This window comes from Thamnophis elegans, chromosome 3, assembly GCF_009769535.1.
Source record: "Thamnophis elegans isolate rThaEle1 chromosome 3, rThaEle1.pri, whole genome shotgun sequence".
Taxonomy (NCBI): Eukaryota; Metazoa; Chordata; class Lepidosauria; order Squamata; family Colubridae; genus Thamnophis; species Thamnophis elegans.
The window spans coordinates 89050346-89076242 of NC_045543.1; the positions used below are offsets into that span (position 1 = coordinate 89050346).

At 35.6% G+C, this 25897-nt stretch overlaps 1 protein-coding gene across 1 annotated transcript in view; it reads right to left on the reverse strand.

Annotated features, from left to right (window-relative positions):
• Positions 1 to 11864: 11864 nt before the first annotated feature.
• The window catches only part of AUH (AU RNA binding methylglutaconyl-CoA hydratase), a 34284-nt gene continuing 20251 nt past the window's right edge, over positions 11865 to 25897 (reverse strand). Inside the window, exons 7-10 of the mRNA XM_032214228.1 lie at positions 23443 to 23630; positions 19435 to 19485; positions 16929 to 16976; positions 11865 to 12764 (exon numbers count right to left, since the gene is read on the reverse strand). Coding sequence (XP_032070119.1) covers positions 12687 to 12764; positions 16929 to 16976; positions 19435 to 19485; positions 23443 to 23630 — 365 coding nt within the window. The 3' untranslated portion in view covers positions 11865 to 12686. The remainder of the gene's footprint in view (positions 12765 to 16928; positions 16977 to 19434; positions 19486 to 23442; positions 23631 to 25897) is intronic.

A 25897-nucleotide genomic window follows, 5' to 3' on the forward strand; every position in this document is an offset into this window, starting at 1 on the left:
AGCAACAACAAATGTTTCTGAGTACTAATAAAGAACATTTATTGCCTCCTAGGTTATTGAGGAAGTGGACAATAGTTCATGAAAGTATTTGCATGATCACATTTTATGTAATTCTCCTGTTATACTTTCAAATTATAAGGTAGATAATGGGGGGGGGAAGCTAATAATGGAAAAAGCATTATTTTAGTACCTGGATCTTGGCCTCTCTGGATTCTACAATTGTCAGCCAAATCAATGAATGCTGACGCAGGTCATAAAATATCAAAACACAGAAATGTTATTCTGAATGCCCAGTTTAGGAAGCTGTTCGTGTCTAGCTGTTATCCCCTTTCTCCTATCATTAACACTTGTGCCCCAAACCTATAGGTAACATATATTGGTTCAACTGTTGAGTATTTACTTGCCACACTACTATGGCACAGGGGCTTAGCCAGAGAAGATGACAATCAGATGTCAGTTCTTCAGCTTCAGTATAAATTAGCTGTGCATAACAGCATATATCATTTTAGGAAATGTGTTTCCATGCTAACTCCCAAACCAATTAACACTATAACCCCAAATATTTCAGAATAAAAAACAAGGTGAAAACAGGTCTAGTGGTTATTTTTATTTGTTTGAATCAGGATGCAAAGCTTCTCTAGGAACTATTTACAATAGATAGAAAAAAAATAGCTGTTTTGGATTCCCTTGACCATTGTTAACACTTGCTTGAGCAACTGGGAGCTATAGTCCAAAATGTTAAATGACTGTTTTCAACACATAATATAAAAAATGTGACACATAAACCTAGATATTCCTAATCAACACAGTATTTCTCAAGGCTGAGAGAATGAATTTGGTTCTGCATGATGTTTATTTTCTCTTCAAACTCCTCAAATCCATTTACTGGTGGAGATAAGTCTCCTCCACCTTCACTGATGGGAACATGGGAACAAAGGACCAGGCTCAGAAAACATGCTTATTTTAATGGTGCCTTCTTCAATCTAGCTGTCTGCAAGTGCATTGGACTACAATTCCCAACATGCCCAAAGAATTTGTAGTATAGTACAGCAAATCAGGAAAACAACAGGCCATAAAAGCTCCAAGACCAATCCTGAGGTCCTCTTCCTATTGAGTCTCTTGTATGTTAGTATGCACAGGGGGCTGCATGAAGTTGTCTGGTATGTCTCCCACCATTAGTCAATGAGAGAATCTAGCAAGGGAGAGTTGGATGAAGAGGAATAGTGGCTGGATGCCCATTGTGCTAAGAGGGAAGCACAATGGAAATTCCCACTGCCCCTATGTTGACTGTGAGCCTTTATATTCATGTGTAGAGGTTTCCTTCCCAATGGTAGGGAAGCTGGAGATCCAAAGTTAGGGAGTCACTGGAGGGCAGGGTTAGGGAGGGCAGTTATATCCAAGTGGTGACAGGCAGGGGTCATTATGACAGGAGTCAGAAAAGAAGCCACATGTGGGGAAGATGCCCCCAATGTTTACTACTGATGATGTCTTCCGCCTATCTGCACTCATACCTAGGTCTGGCAGATCAATGCGGCCTAGGGTTTTTGACTGCTGCTGCTTAATGCCGGGTTGATCAACAACAAAGCTCTTATTTGTGACCTTATAAATGAGGATCAGGCCAAACTACTATGTATTATTGGGATCTGGCTGGGCTCAGAGTTGGGGATGTTGTTCTCTTTGAAATATGCCAACTGGGTTTAAGTTTTGGCACCAACAGAGATTCCAAGGCAGGGGAGGAGGGATAGTGATGGGCATCCAGGAATCTCTAGTAGTCATCAGAGGCATTGCCAATTGTGAGACCCTGTTCTTGAAGTTAGACTCTTGGGAGCAGTTGGGATTGTTGCTATCATACCAGTCTCCCCGCTGCTTTGCAATTTCCCAACCTAAGCTATTGGAGGTGATTGGCAGGATTGGCAGTGGAGTTCCCCAGACTCATGATTCTGGGAGACTTTAACTTGCAACTCTTCTTTACCTCTTGGTGGCTTTTGATCCCATCTACAATGGTATCCTTCTGGGCTGACTTGACAGTTGATGGCACACTTCTATGCTGGTTCCAATTGGTGTTGGCCAGGAGTGAGAAGTCCACTTCTTTTCTCCTGCTTTGTGGAGTGCCACAGGGCTTGGTGCTTGTACACTGCCAGAATCTTCATGAGGAACATAGATTTGTTTTAATTTGACAAATTAATGGATGGATGGATGGATGGATGGATGGATGGATGGATGGATGGATGGGAGGGAGGGAGGGAGGGAGGGAGGGAGGGAAAGAGTAAGTGATGCCTCTTCTGGCCTGCAGTGGTCCATGACCCAAACAAACTGAAGCAATGATTTTGAGCTTTAGGAAAACAAGCTCAAATTAAAATGGGCCTATATGAGCAAATCTGCAAGGAAGGTTCTACAATTGAGGATTATCAGATGGCCATGTTTGCAGTTGTATTATCTCTAATCCATCATTTTTTAGTTGGTTGGACCTGGCAACAACTGCCTATGTCTTTGTTACCTGACAAGTTTTTGGAAACTGGAAGTTATATTTGGTACAGAATATGGCTACTAACAAATTACATGTATGTTAAAAGTTCTTATCCTGAGGATTGTTTGGGGGCACAATTTAATGTCCTAAAAGCTCAGCTCCTAGTCAAAACAGTGAAAGATAATTTGCATTAATATAAATGATTATAAATACCCTACTTAAAAAGTTGCCCTTTAATTAAAATACTGTTTCTGATGGGGTTATGCTAAGGCAGTGATGGCTAACCTTTTTCTAAAGGTGTGCCAAAACAGTGTGCGTGCGTGACCCCCTCTGCACATGCACGAGTGACCCACAAGCAGGGGGGGGATTTTTGGCCTCTCTAGGCTCCAGAGGCTTTCCTGAAGCCTGGGGAGGACGAAAAATGGCTCAGTGGCCCAGCCAGAAATTTGGAAACAAACTTCCGGTTTGCCAGTTGGGGCGATTTTCACCCTCCCCAAGCTTCAGGAAAGCCTCCAGAGCCTGGGGAGGGTGAAAAACAGGTCCAACCGGCCAACCAGAAGTTTATTTCTGAACTTAAGGTTGGGGCATTGGGCCTGTTTTTCGCCCTCTCTAGGCTCCAGAGGCTTTCCTGAAGCCTGTGGAGGGCAAAATTGGCCTCCCCAGCCCTCTGGAAGGCTGAAAATCAGCTGGCTGGCACGCACATGTGCGCCGGAGCTGAGGGCTGCCATGCCAGCAAATATGGCTCCACGTGCCACCTGTGGCACACGTACCATAGGTTTGCCATCACGAAGGCATAGAAGAATATGAACTGTGGAAATGAGTGGTCATTTCCTTTAGGTTGCAACTGAAGATAGCTCAAATGATCAAAATATATTTACCGGATTTTAGTTCATAGAGATAGTGTATATCAGTACCAATTATGCCTCATCTTTGGAAATTGCTTTTAGTCTCCTTAATATAACGAGATTCAGCTTACTTCAGCATTTGTCAGGAAAACTTTAGATGGCAAAATCCAATTTGTTTTAATAACCACTAGTAACATACCATTTTCTTCACTACATCAGCAACTGTTTTTCTAAGTAAAGCCATAATGGTCAAGAAAAAAAACTTTACAGTACTGGGTGTTGTACACCAGAAGAGCAAGATTTTATAAAAGTTAACATCTCTATAATCATGATTTAGCAAACTGAAAACAGCTAAACCACAAAGGAAAACACAGCACACACACAGCCTCACATACATAATCATCTTTCCCTTCTTTTATCTCACAGATTTCTTAGGTATAATAAACTGATTGCTAAAGAAATCTGATCAAATTGTGACACTGTTCATGGAGTTCATTTGAAACTTCAGCATAACAAGTGGCCTCTTATCTGTGTATATTCCAAGAAGGAAGGCATGGTATTTCATCATCCCAGTTGAAAAAACTAGCTTCTCTGCACGTAGACCCAGAGAAGAGAGAGACAGAGTGAGCTTGCACACATACTAGTAAACAATGGTAACCAAAACTCTTTCCTTTCCCCCCTGGTGCTATTACTGCTTACTGGAACTGGAATGCAGGAAGAAGTATTGTCCAGATTCCTAAGAACTCACTTAAAGTCAATGTTTGACTTTTTATTTGCTTTTGACTGTAGCTGCAGTTTATTGTGGTAGCATTCTTGCTCTTGCCTCTTCCAGCTGAATATGAATGCATCTCTCACCAAGGTCGTGCACCCTTTTTACAAATAGACCCACTGAATTCCTAGGGAGAACTTATGTGAGCGATGCTTACTCACACTTAGTGTTGAGGGTGACCATTTTCCAAGCAAACATTTCACTGAAGAGGGGAAAGACTACGCTGCCCTTTTCAAGTTAAAAATAATCTTCTGTAATTTGGGGATATGCAAAATTAGTTGCAGGAGGAAAGGATAGCATGTTGCTTCTTCCCGTGTCAGTAGATGGATCAATAGCTCTAACCAGCCCAATCTATATAAAGAAAGGTATTTTTAAGGTCTATTATCTAGATATAGTGGCTAGGGTCTAATACCAAATCATCTTGGGATGTTAGGTTTTGGCTTAGTATGGTATGTAAATACTGCTGGTGTGGCAAATTATGTTTTATAGCTTAGTATACTAATTGAAGAGGGACGCAGTGGCTCAGTGGGTAAGACACAGAAAGGTCAGCAGTTCAAATCCCGAGTGCTACGTAACAGAGTGAGCCCCTTTTAAGTGTGTTTCCCCCAAAATAAGACAGGGTTTTATTTTCTTTTGACCACTGAAATAAGCACTTGGCCTTATTTTTGGAGAGGTCTTATTATTTTTGAAGTGTAGGATACAGTGAGTATGATCACCTCATAACTGCTGCTGTGTTGCAATATTTTCAGGGAGGACTTATTTTTGAGGGAGGGCTTATTTTAGCACATGAACTTAAAAGCCTGATTGGGCTTATTATCCGTGAGGTCTTATTTTCAGGGGAAAAGCGTACTTGTCCCAGTTTCTGCCAACCTCGCAGTTTGTAAAAATAGAGTAGAAAAATAGAGATCACCCTTGGTAGGAAGGTAACAGCATTCCCTGCGCCTTTGGCATTTAGTCATGCCATCCACATGACCATGGAGACGTCTTCGGACAGAGTTGGCTCTTCAATTTTGAAATGGAGATGAGCACTGCCCCCTAGAGTCAGGAACAACTAGCACATATGGGCAAGTGGAACCTTTACCTTTACCTTATACTAATTGCGTTGAGAGGAAGCAATTCTGAAGATACTGGACCTGAAATCACTGAAAGCATGGGTGATATGCTATAAATAAGTTCAAAGAAAGCATGGGCTAGATAGATTCAAATCTTTATTCCATTATGGAGATTGTTGAATGACACAGGACCCATCTCAAGGGGGGCTGTTTTTAGGTTAAAATAAGGGGAGACACTCCATGTATTATTCTGCTCCAAGGAAAACCTCAAAGTTAAAACACAGCAATTAACACATAAATTAGTAAACGCTTAGCATCTTCAACTGGACTAATAAAAAGCAAGAATAAATAAGATCATTGTAATAATTATGGGAATAGTAATGGCCAGAAACAATTAAGGTAAGCTTGATTGTTGAAGAAAGACATCTGACTATTTAGACAAAATGAGTTACACTTCTATGATTGTCACTATTTCCAAAATTAATCATATGTAATACTTTGCAATCCAAAAATAAATCATCTATGCCCTTTACCAAACAAAAAGCTCTTTTCTGAACTTTGAAGCTGAACTACATTACCAAGAAGAAAAGGCTTCATTTTTGAAATGTGAGTTTGAAAAGTTTGAGACTTTCATATTTATGTGATGAGAATTATGTCACGAAGTTAATCATTCCCAGGATATAAACATTCAGGCTAATGAAAAACTTCTTGTGCAAGCAGTCATTAGTCAGGAGCATAACATTGCATAATGCTTTCAAAAACATGTGTTATGTGATCAGAGTACAAGGCTACATAATACAGACAAAGTGTTTATGCCATATGCTGACCTTTCCTGAGACAGAAATGGATCCATGTGACGTGCTGTTCTTGCCAACTGGGACTTAATGCCAATAATTAAACTTGATGATATGAAGGAAGACAAAATTGTCTTCTTTTCAACCTTTTAAGAAGAAGCTTTCAAGTTCTTACGTTCTGCTGCAATAAATGTAACCATAGCCACATTGTCCACTGGGAACATCGCTTTTTAAAGCTGGAATCAATAAAAACTTCAAATGGTTCCTGGCAGAGAAAAAACATACTCATATAGATACATGTGCACACACATGCACTATCACACACAATTGCTTTATTTGCCAAAGAAATATAAAGATCAGAGGAACAAACACAGCCAAAAGAATGCATGGCAAATCAAATCTCAGCACAGAACAATGGTGTTTGAAGTTCTTGAGCAATAAACATTAGCAAGAAGCTGTTACTTAATCTCCTACCAGTATTACTGAAAAGAACATTTGCGAAACCATTCAGACAAGCATGCTATAATTATAATAAAAAGGGGGTTGCAGCACAGGATAATTTTAACCCTTTGCACAAATACTTAAGACCTAGCTTAATTAGGAAGAACAAAGAAAGCCATGGCTTGTAAAAGAACCACATGCACTTAAAACTATTATAGGTAATTGATAGCATATACATAGAAGTATCTTTATCTGATGGCATCCATTCTATTTTATGAAATCCTGAACATGTTTGTTAAATGACTAAATTCCCACTGAAATCAGTAATTTCCCAACTTGGTATATTCCAGAATATCCTAAAAGTTCCAGCTAGCTTTCATAGTAAGAGACAGCTGCAATGAACTCATTGGAAATAAAAGCAGAATATAGATTTGCATTATAAGAAAACTGCTAAACCAGGTGTAGGAAAAACATAGATTTAATATTGGAAAAAATTAATGGATAATTTATAATAAATATTTCTAACTTTTTATCCATTTTAATTAATTAAAATTAGACTACAGAGATGAAAAAATAGTTTAAAGAATCAAAGGCTTTTCTTTTGGGACAAAGATGGACGAGCAGTTGAGAACTTTGTTCTTGAACTTGGACACAGTGAAATGGATCAGGTTCGTTCAAATCCAGCTTGCCATTTCTCATTTCTTGTTGTTGCTTTTAGACAATAGAGAAATGAAGCATAGCCTTTCTCACATGATGCCACCCTCTAAAAATATCCATCATCTACTGGAAATTAATGGAAAAGATTCCCCCACCCCTCCATCTGAAAATATTTTTTTAATAAGAGAAAGAGAAGGGATGACGGAAGAAGAAATCAAGTAATGAGACTTGTGGCAGAGTGTCCTCCCCACATTTGGCTTTAATTTCATTTATTCTCCACAATTATCCATCTACTCCTAGCACAACTTCACTACAAAGCTGCATCTATCAGTATGGGGGGAGGGGAGACCCCCCTCACCTCCACTTAATGGGATAGTGTTGGGATTGTACATTTTAGGCACGACTTCTGATATCAACAACAGCTTCATCCACAAGCAATTCTTCAAATTTCTCTTCATTTAAAAAAAAAAATTAAAGTGGGTTGTTTTTCATCAATAGGAATTATAAACTGGTACAAAAAACACAAGAATGGTTTATCTGTCTAGAATTAAATTTAATTTTGGGAGAGTTAATTGATAGAAATACCTGAACTAAAAGTATACACGCTGATGAAATATTGGTGAAGACAAGGAGAAAGGAAGTTATGCAACTTCTATGTTTCATCACTGGAACAATTGAGTTTTCAGGAGTATTTCACGTAGTGATATGAAGTGTTGCTGCTGAATCTTTCTCTCTTTTCCAGGCTCCCGCCCAACTTATGTTTGTCATTTCAATCTTTTTTCCCCTTCTCAACCAGCTGGGAAAATAGTTTGAGTATCCACAGTTAGTAAATACCATATATTGGAAATACCAATATAAGCGAAATACCTTAAATGAATTAATGCAATTCACCAAAATAATCATGTTCATAAGAAATTGAAAAACATCTGGTACTTAACTGAATATCAACATACAAAATTTGGACTCTTCTTCCCGAATTCATTATAACAAGAATCCTCCTGAGTCCTTGTGAACAACAAAAAAGGACATTTTATCATATTTGGTGGATAAGTAAAAAAGCTAAAAAAAAAAAAAAAGAGGATTCAAATAAATACATTGATTCAAAGGATTTTAAAGTAATGGTAAAATAAACAATTGTGATCAGAGGCTTTTATATTGGAATTGACGGGCAGTTTGAAAAAAGTAATGGAATTTTGTTGTTGTACATTGTATATACAAACTTGGAAAGATTTAGCATTATCCACAATGGAGAAATGGTTAGTGAAAATGATTGAACTTGCTGAGGTAGCCAAATTGACTTCTTTGATAATTAGACTGGATAGATTATAGAAAGAGAGTCGTGTTGTTTTAGAGTACCAAGGCAAATTTATAATTGTACTTTTAACAGTAAAGAAGGGTAGAAGCTACCTTGTATCTTTATTTTCTATTTTTCTTCTTTTCTGTGATTTATTTTGATTTTTTCCATTATATTAGTTTTTCAGTTTTTATTTTCATTTCTAAAACTATATGAAAAAATGTACAAACATTTTACAAACGTCTTACAAACGCAAGATAGAAATATATAGAAAGGAAAACACTAACAGCAAAGAAACCGATTCGGAACTGCTGTATGATATACGATGGAACTTCTTGTTCCTATGTTGTTTTTAAGTCATGTGGTTATTTTTGTTAATGTGTTTATGTGTTCTGTTGATGTGCTTATGTGTATAAAATAAAATAAAATAAAAATGTACAATGGAATAGTGATTTTGTTTACATTGTTTTGGCTATAGAGCATGGTCCATTTTCTTTGCAATTTTTTTCTGTATTTGATGTATAAACAATATATTTACATAGTTTTGTTCATCACATCAGTAAGATAAATTCTGTAAATAGGAAAGAAATTGAAATATGAGGTGAAATCCCATAAAAGATTAAGGATCTTTATTTTCCAATAATACCAAATCTTTATGGTATCTTGCTGTAAATCCAGTTTTCTCATAGTGAATTTCATTTCTACTTATTTGATCTTCCAAAGTTTCATAACAAAAGCAAGCAAATATAGCAAATATAGCAAAATAGGTTAAGAGGCCATAGCATTTTTTTCTTGGCAACTATGGCAAGCAATAAATCAGATATGTAACTCACCTAGTGATTACATATTGACAAGTCATTATACTTCAAAGCTACAAGTTCTGTAAAGATTATGTTTTACATATCACACTGGAACAATACAATTAGAAAAATTAGCAGTTAATAATCCATGCTTTGGTTCCACTTGAGATAATTAATCTAAAAGAGTACTATTATAAATGCATTATAAATAATATATTAATTGGATATTCAATTCAGCAAGAGATAATGGCTTGGATTTTTTTTGAATGAGTATAAATCCCTTTACTTGCACAGGGTCTAAGAATAACAGTTTTTTTCCCTCCCGTCTGATTCTTTTTCCCAAAAAGCTTAAGAAGATTGAGAAATTACTTTGCTTTGAGGTTAACATAGTGGGTGCAAATGGAATCAGCCCAAAAGGATTATCTACTGAATTTTCATCCTAACAAATTTTAAGGCAATGGACAATTTATTCCCCTTCTTTCTAGCAAATGATTAACCAACATAAAGAAAAATGAGGAAGAAACATAGGATAAATTATTGCCTAATGTGAATAATCTTTCCCCCTGGAATTCATTACAACTTAAGATACCATGATATATTATGTACAAAAGTAACCAGATAAAAGGGCTGCAAATAAATAGCAACATTCTTCTTGTGAAGGAAAACTAAAATATGTATAAATAATTTTCTTAAGTCAAGATAATTTTTAAAACATAAGGGATCAAAATGACTAAATATTACAGTTTAGTAGAAGTATTTTTGTATTCTTTTACGTATAAGCACTTTTGATGAATGACATTTAACATGCAATTATTATAATTTCTGTTATTTTTACACACGATATATTTAGTCTAAGTGAAGTCTGTACACTTAGGTATATTTAATTGGATGAATGACTTTATTAAACATTACATACAGAATTTTAATGTTTTTGGAGACTTTTTCTTTCTTTCTAAAATTATAATAGATAAAATGGTCAATCAGCTAGCATAGTGATAAGTCCACTGAAGTACTTAATCAAAAAGTGGAATATTTGTTTCATTTCATTTTGATACATTCTTATATTTATTACTGACATGCAACATATAAAATTACATATAATTTTTCCATGATAATGAGACAGAATAAATATGTAAACAAAAAACTGGTATACACTGCATTCATATAGATGAAGCCTCCTTCTAGTTCATATAGTGGGTAGAATAAGTTTCCTACAAAGGTTAGCATCCAATTTAGGTGAACAGTCAAAGGGACAAAAAGGGGAAAAAAGATGTTTACAAGCAGTAAACATCAATATGTTTACTGCTTGTAGGTGATATTAAAATGCTGACAATGAATCCAGATAAGATGTTGATTCTACTGTTTAAGATGGAAGTGGATTGCACAGAGAGAATGCTAATATAATGCCTTAATTAAGTTAGGAGTGTAAGAATCCTTATAAACTCCTGTATTTATTTGAAGAAAGCAAAGACTGGCCATACTCATATGGTCTTTTGTTAATTTTAGCTGTCGAGAAAGGGTAAGCTTTCTGAAGTGCAACATGTATTTAGTTAATGACAGTTTTTCTCTCATCATTGTTTTCAAATTTTTTTATAACAAGGGGCTGCCTTAAATAAAGCTTGTATGCATCCCTACATTGTAAATTATAATACAGGAAGTCTTCAACTTACAATCACACGCCCAAAATTTCTGTTGCCAACCAAGGCAGTTGTTAAGTGAGTTTTGTTGTATTTTTACAATCTTTTTTTGCCAGTTTTTAAGTGAATCACTGCAGTTGTTGTGAGTACACATTTGTTAAGTGAATGTGGCTTCCCTTTGACTTTGCTTGACAGTGGGTAGCGAAAGGTGATCACATGACTCCAGGATGACCATCATAAATGAGTCAGTTGCCAAGTGTCTCAAATTTGATCACATGATCATGGGGATGCTGCAACTGTCTTAAGTATGAAAAATGGTAATGTCATTTTTTTCAGTGCTGTTGAACCTTCAAACGGTCACTAAATGAACTGTTGTAAGTTTAGGACTACCGTAAAACAAAAAAATTAGTACTGCTTCTTACCTCCTCAGCAGAATGCAGCTGCTTTCTAAAGTTGGAAGAATTCCAAGCAGACAGATGTTTGCAGCGCTAGTGACTCCTTTTTTGGAGCCATCAGCTATGTAGAACCCTTGGCTGGTGGTGTCACTTTCTTTATAGCAATTTCAGTTTACTTGCTTTCTAATGAGGAGCCTTGTGTAGTAAGCAACACAACTGCAGCCAATTGTATGAGAAATTTCTGGAGATGTGTAACGTAAAGTGGTAAATTCACAGATTATTATTTTAAATTAATTAATAAGATCCCTAGACACACTTAATTAAAATGTACAAGTCTATAAGACAAAATGTTCTTGGTCTGTTTTGATTCATATGTAGGGTAAAGCTATCTGACCTATTGCTAAATTGGGTTTATTAATGTATTTTCAACTATGTATTTATTGTTTTAATTCTGTTTTACATTCATTCTTGCATTTAATTAGAATGCCTGTTGTTTCTGTTTGGTTATGTGTGATTGTGTGTGTGCATATGTCTACATCTACAGTTAGTCCTTGACTTAAGACCACAATTGAGCCCAAAATTTATGTTGCTAAAGGAGACATTTGTTAAGTGAGTTTTGCCCTATTTCATGACTTTACTTGCCACAGTTGTTACAGTCATTAAGTTAGAAATCTAGTTGTTAAGTGAATCTGAATTGCCCATTGACTTTGCTTATCAGAAGACTGTAAAAGATGATCACATGACCCTGGAACACTGCAACATCATAAATATTAACCACTTGTCAAGAATTCAAATTTTGATCATATGACCATGGGGATGCTGCAGTGGTCGTATTAAAACTGCTATAAGTCACTTTTTCAGTGCCATTGTAACTTTGAATGCTAACTAAATGACATGTTATAAATCAACAACTACCTGTATACACACAATAATAAACTCATGTGCCATTATACACACACAAAGCCCCTTAACTCACAATCTTTATGCTGCACCCAAATAATCCCAATCAAAAAAAAAATCTCAGTCTCTATTTTATTGTTAAAATCCTATGATGGAAGCATAGCACAATTAATATGCTGAATAACTCTTTACAATTATACAAGCTGTACAGTTGTTTCAAGAGTATATAAATATACTCCCAGTTGTTCTTTCATCAATTTGGGAAATGTCGTAAATTTACACATTCAGATGGAATAAAAATGCATTTGCTGATCTATTGATAAATTTATTCAATATAATCTACAGTGTCTGGTGTGCTGAATTATTTTGTTCCAACAGCAGAACACTTACATTGTTAAGTTTCTTTAGGAATGTATATATTTAATTGATAAGATATACAATTCAAAGATGTGGAATAAAGTGCTGTAGAATTCAATGACCTTGAAATTTCACAGAAAAGCCTTCAGGACATATACATTATAAATATCAATTTATGGGTATTTACATTTACTTCCATAGTTGCAGTTGTCCACATTCTGAGGCAAAGAGCAAGCTAAAAGTCTTTTATTTCATTTGCATTTTAAAAGAAGCTTTTCTTACTCTCCTTTGTAGCGAGGAGGTCTTTTCTCTTTAAAAGCAAGAAGACCTTCAATTCTGTCTTTTGTTGGGATAGTCTACAAAGAAGAAAATCTTTTTCAATTCTTGTAAGTTAGTTACATTTATATACAAACATAACTCAAAAATATGGGTTAGAGAAAGATAATAAAAAGTATAAGCTGAGCCATGGCTACAAAATCAGTGGTGGGATTCAGCTAGTTCGCACCTATTCGGGAGAACCAGTTGTTAACTTTCTAAGCAGTTCAGACAACCAGTTGTTGGAAGAAATCTCATTTTGTTTTTTTTTCATTTTACAGGGATAATCCTGTAAGGAAGGCAGGAAGGAAACATTCTAGAAACTGCCTCTCCGGTTAATCCTTATTACATTGTAACAGCTAAGGCAAAGCGCCCATCGACATGAGTGACATTGAGTTGGCCATGCCCACTCAGTCACATGACCACAGAGCCACGCCTACCCAGCTGGTCATTAGGGCAGAAAACTGGTTGTTAAATTATTTGAATCCTACCATTGTACAAAATGCTTGCAGCTGTTGTAAATCAATAATGCTCTTCTATAATCAAAAGTTTTTCTGGTTATCAGGGATGAGATAAAACTGAAAGTTGCGTCTCATATTTGTTCATTCTGAAATGAGAATCTCTCAAAAAAGAATGTAATCTAAAAATAATAATAATGCGTAACTATTAATTTTGCAACAAGGATGTAAATTGTGAAGTGTGGCTTCTTAAAACTCGTCTTGCAGGAAAACACTCCTGCAAGAACTAACCAGCAATGGGTGGCTCTTTCCAGCTTCACATCTGAATAAGCTCATCTTAATTAAATAAACCAATCATAATTCATGTAAGACAGAATTAGTATGGTGCATTCAAGAATAAAGAAAAAGCCTACCTCCCGTTAAGTCTCATCAACCTCCCAGACATTCTTAGGGTATAAGAACTGTCTTGGTACCCACAATGCTGCTGATCATTTTCAAGTTATTTTTCAGATTATGTAATTATTAATTTGATAAACTTCAATGATAAATAATGGTGGTGAGAAAGACTCTTGATTACAAATTTGCCTGTAACTCACAGGGTTTGTTAAGTAATACAAAGAGAAACAGGCATACCAGGGGTTGTGACTTTAAGTATATACCTCCCACCCTGGCTGGCTGATAAGGAGTCGTTCTCTGTAGCTCAAATGGTTAACTCCCTGCCTGGGAAGGCAATGGAGCACAGGTTCGATTCCCAAACTTGGGTATGGCTAGCTGATGAGAGCTAAATAGCTTGAAATAGATCTATACTAGTCTCCCTTTATTTATCTATCAGCATAAATATAACAAATATAACAAAAAAGGCAACAGTAAAAAATATTGGGTTTCTGTCTGGATGGTCTCTTGTGACGAGCCTAATGACAGAGTGGAAGTGTGACCTTCCTCCCATACTTGGGCATACCAGGGGTTGTGACTTTAAGTATATACCCCCCCCCCCTCCCTGGCTGGCTGATAAGGAGTCGTTCTCTGTAGCTCAAATGGTTAACTCCCTGCCTGGGAAGGCAATGGAGCACAGGTTCGATTCCCAAACTTGGGTATGGCTAGCTGATGAGAGCTAAATAGCTTGAAATAGATCTATACTAGTCTCCCTTTATTTATCTATCAGCATAAATATAACAAATATAACAAAAAAGGCAACAGTAAAAAATATTGGGTTTCTGTCTGGATGGTCTCTTGTGACGAGCCTAATGACAGAGAGTGGAAGTGTGACCTTCCTCCCATACTTGGGCATACCAGGGGTTGTGACTTTAAGTATATACCCCCCCCCTCCCTGGCTGGCTGATAAGGAGTCGTTCTCTGTAGCTCAAATGGTTAACTCCCTGCCTGGGAAGGCAATGGAGCACAGGTTCGATTCCCAAACTTGGGTATGGCTAGCTGATGAGAGCTAAATAGCTTGAAATAGATCTATACTAGTCTCCCTTTATTTATCTATCAGCATAAATATAACATATATATATATCTGGCATTGTCCTATTTCTAAGTAGTCATACAGTGGGGCAAAAAAGTATTTAGTCAGCCACCAATTGTGCAAGTTCTCCCACTTAAAAAGATGAGAGAGGCCTGTAATTGACATCATAGGTAGACCTCAACTATGAGAGACAAAATGAGAAAACAAATCCAGACAATCACATTGTCTGATTTGGAAGGAATTTTTTTGCAAATTATGGTGGAAAATAAGTATTTGGTCAATATCAAAAGTTCATCTCAATTCTTTGTTATATATCCTTTGTTGGCAATGACAGAAGTCAAACTTTTTCTGTAAGTCTTTACAAGGTTGGCACACACTGTTGCTGGTATGTTGGCCCATTCCTCCATGAAGATCTCCTATAGAGCAGTGATGTTTTGGTGCTGTCGCTGGGCAACACGGACTTTCAACTCCCTCAAAAGGTTTTCTATGGGGTTGAGATCTGGAGACTGGCTAGGCCACTCCAGGATCTTGAAATGCTTCTTACGAAGCCACTCCTTCGTTGCCCGGGCGGTGTGTTTGAGATCATTGTCCTGCTGAAAGACCCAGCCACGTTTCATCTTCAATGCCCTTGCTGATGGAAGGAGAAATCTCATGATACATGGCCCCATTCAGTCTTTCCTGTACACGGATCAGTCGTCCTGGACCCTTTGCAGAGAAACAGCCCCAAAGCATGATGTTGCCACCCACATGCTTCACAGTAGGTATGGTGTTCTTTGGATGAAACTCAGCATTCTCTCTCCTCCAAACACGACGAGTTGTGTTTCTACCAAACAGTTCTACTTTGGTTTCATCTGAGCATATGACATTCTCCCAATCCTCTTCTGGATCATCCAAATGCTCTCTAGCAAACTTCAGACGGGCCCAGACATGTACTGGCTTAAGCAGGGGACACGTCTGGCACTGTAGGATCTGAGTCCCTGGTGGCGTAGTGTGTTACTGATGGTAGCCTTTGTTACGTTGGTCCCAGCTCTCTGCAGGTCATTCATTAGGTCCCCCCGTGTGGTTCTGGGATTTTTGCTCACCGTTCTTGTGATCATTTTGACCCCACAGGGTGAGATCTTGCGTGGAGCCCCAGATAAAGGAAGATTATCAGTGGTCTTGTATGTCGTCTATTTTCTAATTATTGCTCCCACAGTTGATTTCTTCATACCAAGCTGCTTGCCTATTGCAGATTCAGTCTTCCCAACCTAGTGCAGGTCAGTGGTGGGATTCAGCCAGTTCGCACCTATTCGAGAGAACCGGTTGGTAACTTTCTAAGTAGTTCAGAGAACTGATTGTTGGAAGAAATCTCCTTTTGTTTTTTTCCACTTTACAGGGCTAATCCTGTAAGGAAGGCAGGAAGGAAACATTCTAGTGTTGTTTCTAGCCTAATCTTTATTGACCTGCTTATAGAAACTGCCTCTCCGGTTAACCCTTATTACATTGTAACAGCTAAGGCGAAGCGCCCATCGACCTGAGTGACCTTGAGTTGGCCATGCCCACCCAGTCACATGACCACCAAGCTCCACCTACCCAGATAGTCATTAGGGCAGAGAACCTGTTGTTAAATTATTTGAATCCCACCACTGGTGCAGGTCTACAATTTTGTTTCTGGTGTCCTTCGACAGCTCTTTGGTCTTCACCATAGTGGAGTTTGGAGTGTGACTGTTTGAGGTTGTGGACAGGTGTCTTTTATACTGCTAACAAGTTCAAACAGGTGCCATTAGTACAGGTAATGAGTGGAGGACAGAGGAGCCTCTTAAAGAAAAAATTACAGGTCCGTGAAAGCCAGAAATCTTGCTTGTTTGTAGGTGACCAAATACTTATTTTCTACCATAATTTGAAAAAAAAATCTTTCCAAATCAGACAATGTGATTGTCTGGATTTGTTTTCTCATTTTGTCTCTCATAGTTGAGGTCTACATATGATGTCAATTACAGGCCTCTCTCATCTTTTTAAGTGGGAGAACTTGCACAATTGGTGGCTGACTAAATACTTTTTTGCCCCACTGTATATACAATTGAACAGTAAATGAGTAAAGTTCTCACACAAAAAGTAAGATACATGAGGTCCAAAGCAAATATTTGTAATTCTCCCATCATAAAAACTAAACTTTCAACTATTTTAGTTTGCTACTAGGTGATGACATTGCAATTTGCATATTACCATTATTTAAACATAGAAAATAGTGGGGGGGGGGGGATTTTGGAAGGCACCAAAGCAGGATAATTATAATTTCATACCTGAGCATAACAGGCTTCTTCAATTGCCAAACCTGTTAGCAGATCTACCTAAATAACAACAAAAGTAGAATAAATCTAAACAGTGTTGAAAATATTCTGCATACTAGTGCAAAAATGATATTCTTATCAACATTAATAATAATAATGATGATGATGATGATGATGATGATGATGATGCTTGGATCTGCACGCATATTACGAAAATACATTACGACGTCCTAGGCCCCTGGGTGGGGCCCGACTAGTAACCAATGCCAAATCCGGCGAAACAACTGGCCGCTGTGATACAATTGTATAACAACAACAACAACAACGACTGGCCGCTGTGATACAATTGTAAAATAATAATAGTTGAGGCTATACTTCAATAGAATCTTAGATTGGAATTTCATAAGGATGTACAGAATCTGTGGCAGGTTCCAATAGCTTTCAGGCCTGGTTATGTTTGCTGGGATTAATGGGACTTGGGAGTCACAGGTTCCACACCATTAAAGTATAAAGATGTTGCACTTGAAAAGAGTTTTGTGGCCCTAATCTAGTTGTATTATTGTGGTAGGCCACTGAAATTTTATTTAGAGTTTAATTATACCGAAAATGTATCCCAATTACACACAAATCCAGCTAATTTTAAAGTACTTTTAACAGGATGTCAACATACTATTCCAAGAATTTATATTCTAACTGCTACATGATACATTCTGCATTCCATTTTATGACTAATTTATATGTATAATAGTAAAATCACTGATATAACATTTTAAAAAATAAACTGAAATGAAGAACCATATAAAATGTTTATGTATACAAGGCCACAGGGGATAAGTGATCATAGTGAAATGAAATATAAGAAAAATATGAGAAATCATGTGATCCCTAACATTTTCCCACATTTTAACAGCAATTCAATCTTAGCCAAATTCTAAAACAACTAAGTGCATGTAACAAGATATATTCTCCATATATAGATAAGGGCATTCAAAGCACCATTTGGGATTTCCATTTGAGGAACTGTTTCAACAAAAATTCACAAATACTTTTGCTGAGTACATTTACTGTGTGCTTATATGCTTCTCATATTCCTTAAGAACTCGGGGATAACATATATACTTATATAAAGCAATATATAGATCAATATCATACTTTTAGAAAACCATATCACAAAATAAATCAGAAGATAGCTTTTGGTATCTCTTTTGAACTTTTTGTGTATAGCAGAAGAAATAAACTTATGATGTTTGGTTTTGACAATAGGATTTTTTAAAAAAATAAGAGTCACAATGTAACTTTAGAGAAAGAGGTAAATCTATAGCTATATTTAAAACTGCTATAAAGAAAATGAGATGCAGGGTGAATAAAAATTAATGATTCTTTTTAAATTTTTAAAAAATGATTTTTTTTATTTAAAGCAGTTTTTTATTTTTATCAAATTTATCTTAATAAAATGTTTTTAGAGTAAAAATCTATCTAAATATAGTTTTCTGTTTAACAAACATTAATAATTTAGTTTATTCAGCATGAAATGGAGCTTACTTATGTAGCATGAGGCTATATATTCTGCAATTTTGGGATTGTCAGTAAGTCAACAGCAAGTCAGAGAAGGAGCTGCTGTGTGACAGAGATGACAGTTGCTCTTTAAAAATTATTATTTAAATCGACTTGATTTAAATCAAATCTTTTTACTAGTGATTTAAATCATGATTTAAATCATTAGTAAAAAGGTTTGATTTAATATTGATTTAAATCAAATTCATCCTGATTAAAAGTCACTTCTTTATTTTTCTTCTTCCTTTTCAATTTTTATGTAACTTTTTTCTTCTTGCACTTGAGCTCTCTCTTTTATCTTTTCCTTATTATTTTTTCTTACTCTTAGTTTGTATTAATTTTTAATCTTAATTTTAAAACTTTTAATAAAATAATGTTAAAGAAAATGGCTTTTGCTCAAGCTTTGTAAAAATAGATATAAGGTTAGCGTTCACTAAACATTTAAGAAGTCTAGAGGTACTAATTTCTAGTATAACTGTGCTGGAATACATATTTTCAAAAACCTAGTTACAATAGAAAAGAAATATATTGTTTTTATTCAAATAGAAATTTGCAAATCAGATAAAAATATGTTGTGCTCAAAATAATAATTAAAAAATGAACAAAGACATCATAGTTTAGCCGATTTTCTAAAGTTAAGGAATTAATAAGCTGATTTATAGAATTAATTCTTTTCAAACTGAGGACTAAGTAAGCTATAAGAGGAATCTGCATAATTTGCATTGTTCTATGTGCAATAGCAGGGTCATGTTCAAACTTTCCCTATTCTGTGAGGCAATGAGACTAGTAGTATAATAGTCAAGAAAAAAAGTATGGATAGGAGTCAGTTTTCCAAACTTTCTATACTGTGCTTAAGACAATACATCCAACTACCCTTTTATAGATTTTGATTCATATACAATTTCTGCATGTACTTTGTCCCTTAAAAAAAGATTAAATAGAAAGCACAAATAGATTTTCTTACTTCCATTCCTTGATTTATGGCCAATTTTGCAACTCTCATTGCTACGGGTCCCTAAAATTAAAAAGAAATGTAAGTTTCAACACAGAAAAGGAGGTTTGTGATTTTTAAAAAGGATTCCAATATAAACATTTCATTTTGCTATCATAGAAGTCTGTTGTATTAATTGTTACATTTAGAGGTAGGAAAGTGCATGTAGATCATAACAGCATTTGAGGGTAAGAATTAAGACCTAAATCTATAACTTCATTTGACAAGCTGACTTCAGTAAACACAATATTGAATCTAACATCTTTTATGTAGACTAGGACTTTCTACTCAAGGGCTTAAAACATATTTCATAACAGAATTAATGCTGTATCAGCAATCTGGAACTAATGGTAAAAGTGCTGGATTAAAAATCAGATTCTCATAGTAATTCTACAGGCACATAAACTGGCCTGGTAGCTTTGAGCCAGTTCTTTCTCTTAGAATAACCACCTTATAGGATTGTTGTTGTAGGGAAAATTGGTGGAAGGTGGATTAAGTATTCCACGAGTTATATAAAATAGAAGTATGATCTAAATCTATAAAATAGATATATGCATGCGTGTACAAAGCTGTATTTAGCAAGTTCATTTACTTATATTTCTATTTGTATTTCTATATGCATTATAATGATTTTTCACTAAGAAATACTAAACAATATGATACATTTAAAAAAGAAAGGGACTGCAATTTTTGTAAGAATTTCTAGAGTATAAAATCTCTTAATTTGTTGACCAGTTTTGTGGTACCTGCTAGATGTATGACAGCTGAACTGCTGAAAAGTAAATTTGGCATTTGGAAAGTGTACATCAAATAGAGCACCAAGATGAGAAAGATCTCTGTCTGAACATTTGACAACACTGACAACAAAAATAGAAAAGGTTTCTTGGCTGCAAATATACTACTGTAAGTGGTCATCTATCAATTCAAACAAATGTATAAGTAGAAAATTTCTTTCTGATCATCACAATGTGTCAGAAAAAGCAATGGTCTTTCCCTTTCCTATGTTGGTAGGTGAAGATGAATTGTTCATGGCTACCTAATATAAGCAGGCGGAAAGCTGCTGATCTGAATGAGAATCAGGCAGCAATAGCTGGAGCAAACTTTATGGCCCCCATTATCAGTATGCAGCTTGGAAAAACCTTGAAAAACCAAAAATAAATTTCAGTTCCAGTGAAATGGTATTGCACTGGCCTAACCTAATTAAAAATATTAAGCATAAAAAGAATAAGTGCAAGAAATCAGGAGTCCACATAGTTCAAATGAATATAGACTTATTATATGCTAATACTGTCTATAAGAATCTGAATTAACAGTCAAAGCAAATTGGTGGTATATTAAGAGTCAAGGGAATTCAAGGTGTACTTGACTTATAACTCTTGTGGGCCTGAAGGGACTTGACACTGATGAAGCATTTGATCCCTCCCTGTTGTGACCTGCCAGCAGCCAGCGGAGCTGGCAGCAGATTCAGACAGTGAAGAGGTTAGGGAGGAACATGGGCCAATCCTGGAGCCTGGGGACGGCGCTGCTGAGGGATCTGTATCAGAGGCAGAGAGGGAGCCAGAGCTGTATGCCAGTTATCAGCTGCCTTCAGAGGCAGACATCAGTGAGGCAGAAAAACAGTTGGAGCCTGTTCCCAGTGTGTGCGTGCACAGAGTTGCCAGACAAAGGGAACAGCTAAAGAACAGGGGTTGACTTGGGAGTAAGACCGCAGATGGACAATGAATGGCCCCTCCCAGAGGAAATAAAAGAGGAGGGAAAAGGGAGTGGAGTTTTAATGGGCAACAAAATGAGGGGATGACAATAGTGGTGACAACTCTTAGGAGGAGTGAAAAATGCAAATATTTTCTTACAGAGTTAGGCTGCCAGATAACCTTTGATACATGGTAATTGTATGAGGATTGAAAGAAGGTGAAGAGGCTACAAGCACTTCAGGGTCAGTATCTCTTAAAGTTTGTTTCCAGAGAGAAGTAAGCAAACAAGAATGATTGTGATGAACTTGCTTAGTAAATACCTAGAAGCCATGCAAATATCTAACCCCTATGATTATAACCAGAGCAAAGATTCAGATTAAACCCCTTAGAGCCATAAAGCTCACAACTAGAGACCTGTAACTGAAAAACAAATTATCACAATTAATAACTCAATGAATTTCTGAGAAAGATTAAAGAGAACTAAAAGAAAAAAAGGAAAGGAAAAAAGTTTTAGACAAAGCAGTTCAGGAATGGCTATGTTAATACTGAAATCCAACTGAAAGGGTTTCAGTGAGAGCCATATCTAACTGTGTGAGAGCCATATCTAACATATGGGTTCGGGGGACTCACAAAATGTTTCAAATACTCTGGAAGATTTGGAACAAGACTCTGCACAGAGACATAATTCATATAATAATCATAGCACAATGAAAACTGTTCCACTTGTTTGTTTCAGTTTTCACCCCTGTTTATAACTACAATTAATATGAGGTAGATTGAAAGACTCAATTTTAAAATAAAATTCTTCTATGAGCTTATGCAACCATACTAAAGTGTCATTCAAAGTGTCATACATCTTCATATGTAACAGATGCATGGAAATAAAGTGAAGCACCTTTCATCATTTCTTAAGACTTTAATCTCCAGTGAGTGGCAGACAGTAATTCAGAAGTCACTGCTAGTGAGAATCAGTGTATTGCTATTTAGAATACTTTAAAAATTATTAGTAGAAGTATGTTGTTTAAAAACTATGCAACTACACATAGAAGACATAATGTATAGTATGAATACCTCAATGTACATACATCAATATGACATTTCAAGGACTATACAGTATACTATTGGTCCTCTAGATTTATGGTCTTGGGGACTTCAACCTACTGAATATACTGGCTGGTAGGTGTTGCTTCGAATGCATAAAACAGTAACAGTACCTATCTCTTTCCCCAAATTGAACACTAAAACTAAAGCACTAAAATTTGCACACAAAAACCAACAAACTCACTGCTTTCAATGAAAGCAGAATGACTGTTTAATCATTCTACAGGTAATCCTCAGGTTACAAGCATTCCCTTAGCGAACATTCAAAGTTACATGATAAGCACCCCCTATTTTAATATTAACATGAAATGTATTAATGGGATGTGAAGTATTATTTGATAGCTGGGTGGAGATAGATAGATAGATAGATAGATAGATAGATAGATAGATAGATAGATAGATAGATAGATAGATAGATACTGCTGAAGTAACGAAATAGATTGTGATCATATGCCACATAGTTCACCTAAGGAATTTTAAAATGTACTTGGTAAAACTGCTTGAGAACTTGATGATACTGACCTTTAACAAAGACAATGCTAGGTCTACTATACTTGACAACAGAAAAATATTCTTTTATCTATTGTTTCCTAAAATGTTAAAGCTAGAGACAGTGATTCTTTTTAATTTCAGATCAATAAAATATTTTTTCACTATAGATAGTAATCAAATCAACAAATATTATAATATTATAGAGGATATTATCTAATATATAAAACTACATACTTAAACCAATTTATAAGTATACAATTTCCATCAAGTTAATGTAATCTGTATTTATAATTTGGGTTATAAAGTGCCACTTCATTACTTTACTGATTAACAGAACTTCAAAATTTTAATTTATTTTGGGAAACTAAATTAGGAAATGTTGAGACAAAATAATTTTAAAAATTTCCATAGTAAGATGCCTAAGAAAATGATGGATACTAAACAAAAATACTAGTTAAAGTACTAAATCTTAAATAATAACAAAACCATCCAATATTTATCATTAATTCAATATTTTAAGATTTGTAACATAATCATGGATAGATGAATAATATGCCTATAACAACAATCAAGGAAGAAGACTTGGCATTATAAGTAATTATAAGTAATGGAGGGCTTTCAATATATTTTTTAGTAATAATTGTCATCTATTGCAACAGAATGACAGAATAAAGAATATTATTCACTGAGACTGTACCTGAGGTAAAAATTCTGTTGCCAGGGCTAACGCTCTTTTGTAGGCAGCATCCCCTGCTTCATTCTGTTCAACGACATGACTGATCAAGCCTATTGATTTAGCTTCTTCACCATCAAGTACACGAGCAGAAAATATTAATTCTTTTGCCAGAGACACACCAATGGTACGAGGTAGTCGTTGTGTTCCACCTGTAATTTAGGAAATGAAAGAAAAAACACAAATACTGATGCTATGATCATCATATTTAGTATATCAAGTTTTAAAAGTGTGACTGATTCATAAACTTAAGAGTGATTTTACTACTACTGCAACCAAAAAAGTAGAGTAGGAGTCCAAGTACTTTAAGAAAATTCATATGTATCTTAAGCACAATATAATACACATATTATTTTCTTTCTCAAGACAAGTATACATATCAAATTTTAACAGGTCATCTCCACTCAGCAACTTTAAAACATAGAAAATAGATCAAACATATTTATAAAAATTCACATCTCATCAATAATTTAAGAAAATATATATGCTGAAATTTGGCCCAACAAAGTAAGTTTTAGTTTTCATTAACCAACAGATCAGTACCCTTCATTATCTAGACATCAGTTGCAGTCAAACAAATAGATAAGCTACATTGCTGATGGATGTTAGGCAATAATAACATATAAGTAGTGTATATTTCTTATCAAATAGAGAAAATAATATTCAATCTTTAACTGAACGACTTTCTGTCTGTAAGTTAAGCCACATTTGTTAGAACTGTCCCCAGTTATGAAGGTGACATGGGTGAAATCAAGGGATGGGTCCATCCAGTGATTTCTGCTTCTTTGAGGGAGTGATTCTGCTACCTGAAGGAGCCAATGGCATGCCCTCTTCTCAGGAATCCATCATTGGCTATTACGTTATTTTAGACAATTATTTTCCAGGCTCCAAATACCACTTTATAGTAAAGGTTGTAAAGAAAGTGGTCGGGCAACAATTACAGAGGATCTTGGAGGAAATGGATTACCTGGACATGTTTCAGTTTGGTTTCAAACTGGGCTACTCTATGCAGATGGTGCTAGTCATGTTTGCCAATGAACTTTGGCAAAGCCATGATGTTGCATTTATTGATGGATTCATTTGAAAGTCTGCCTAACTTAATTATTTCTACTTGCCCAGTATGTCATAATAAAATAGGAACAGAGTCACCCTATAGAAGAGATGGGGAGCATATATATTTAATAAATAAAAACAATAACAACACTACAGGTCCCTTCTATTAAATGTTATCATCTTGTGAAACTGAGGAAACTTTTCGGTTGTGCCTCTAGAATAGCAAACAACCCACCACCCCCCCGGAGATACTTCAGAACTGGTTTGGGACTCAGGTTTGTGTGTTCAAGTGTTTGATTATGGTTTTATTTGTTATGATTTGATTGTTTTAATCTGGGCTGCTTGTGGGGATATATACTTTTATACTTATGCACTCCCACCCACCACTCACACACAAACCATTGCCTCCCCCCCCTCCCAAGCCACAAAGATGGAATGGTTGGGGATCGCTCTTCTAGTCTCATTTTAGGCAGAAAGCCAGCTGAATGATTTTGGGCTGGTCACTCCCTCTAAATCCTAGAAAAAAATGAAATGGCAAATCAATTCTGAAATTCTTGCCCGGATAACTGTAAACTAGCAGTCAACACTGTCTTGATATCAACAAGAAACATCATAAATTACTGAAATACATGATTATGGCAGTGAGAATAAATTTTGCCCTATAGTGGAAGAAGATATAATCCCAACAATATTTGATTGGGAACTTAAATTTGGAAAATATGCAGCACTGGCAAAATAAACAATATATATTCACAACAGAATTTTAACTAAATGTAAGCAAGAATAATTACAAGATATCACACGGCATGGCAAATATAAACATTTACAGTTTGGCCTCTCTGTTAATCTAAATATTTATGAATATTATAAATTAGCAAAAGCACAAAAATGGTAAAGTCAGAAACCAAATAGCCATGGGTTTTTTTCTTTATACCTCTTAGGTTTTGTCTATTTCTTTTTTATTCAATATGCATCAACAGTAAATAATATTACAGTGGAGACCTTAATATTAAGTAATCATCTTAATACAAAAACATTTATTGTATAAAACTATTCTGATATAATGTGCAATTGCTTTTTATACTCAGCTTTGGATGTAAAAGCTAAATTAAGCTTATTAATGCTGACATTTTAAATCATAATTAACACAGATATACTACCTTCTTTTTCATCTTTAATGGTCTAGGTTATCTAAATATTATAGTGCCACTAACATATAGTCAGCACTGCACAAATACCATGATATTTAAATAAAATAATATATTACATATGATTCAAAAGAACAAAAAGAATTCTTGTTTTCTCACCTAATTCCTAAAAAATTGAATTAATGCATTTCAAAAAATTGTTCTCAATGTAGTAGCAA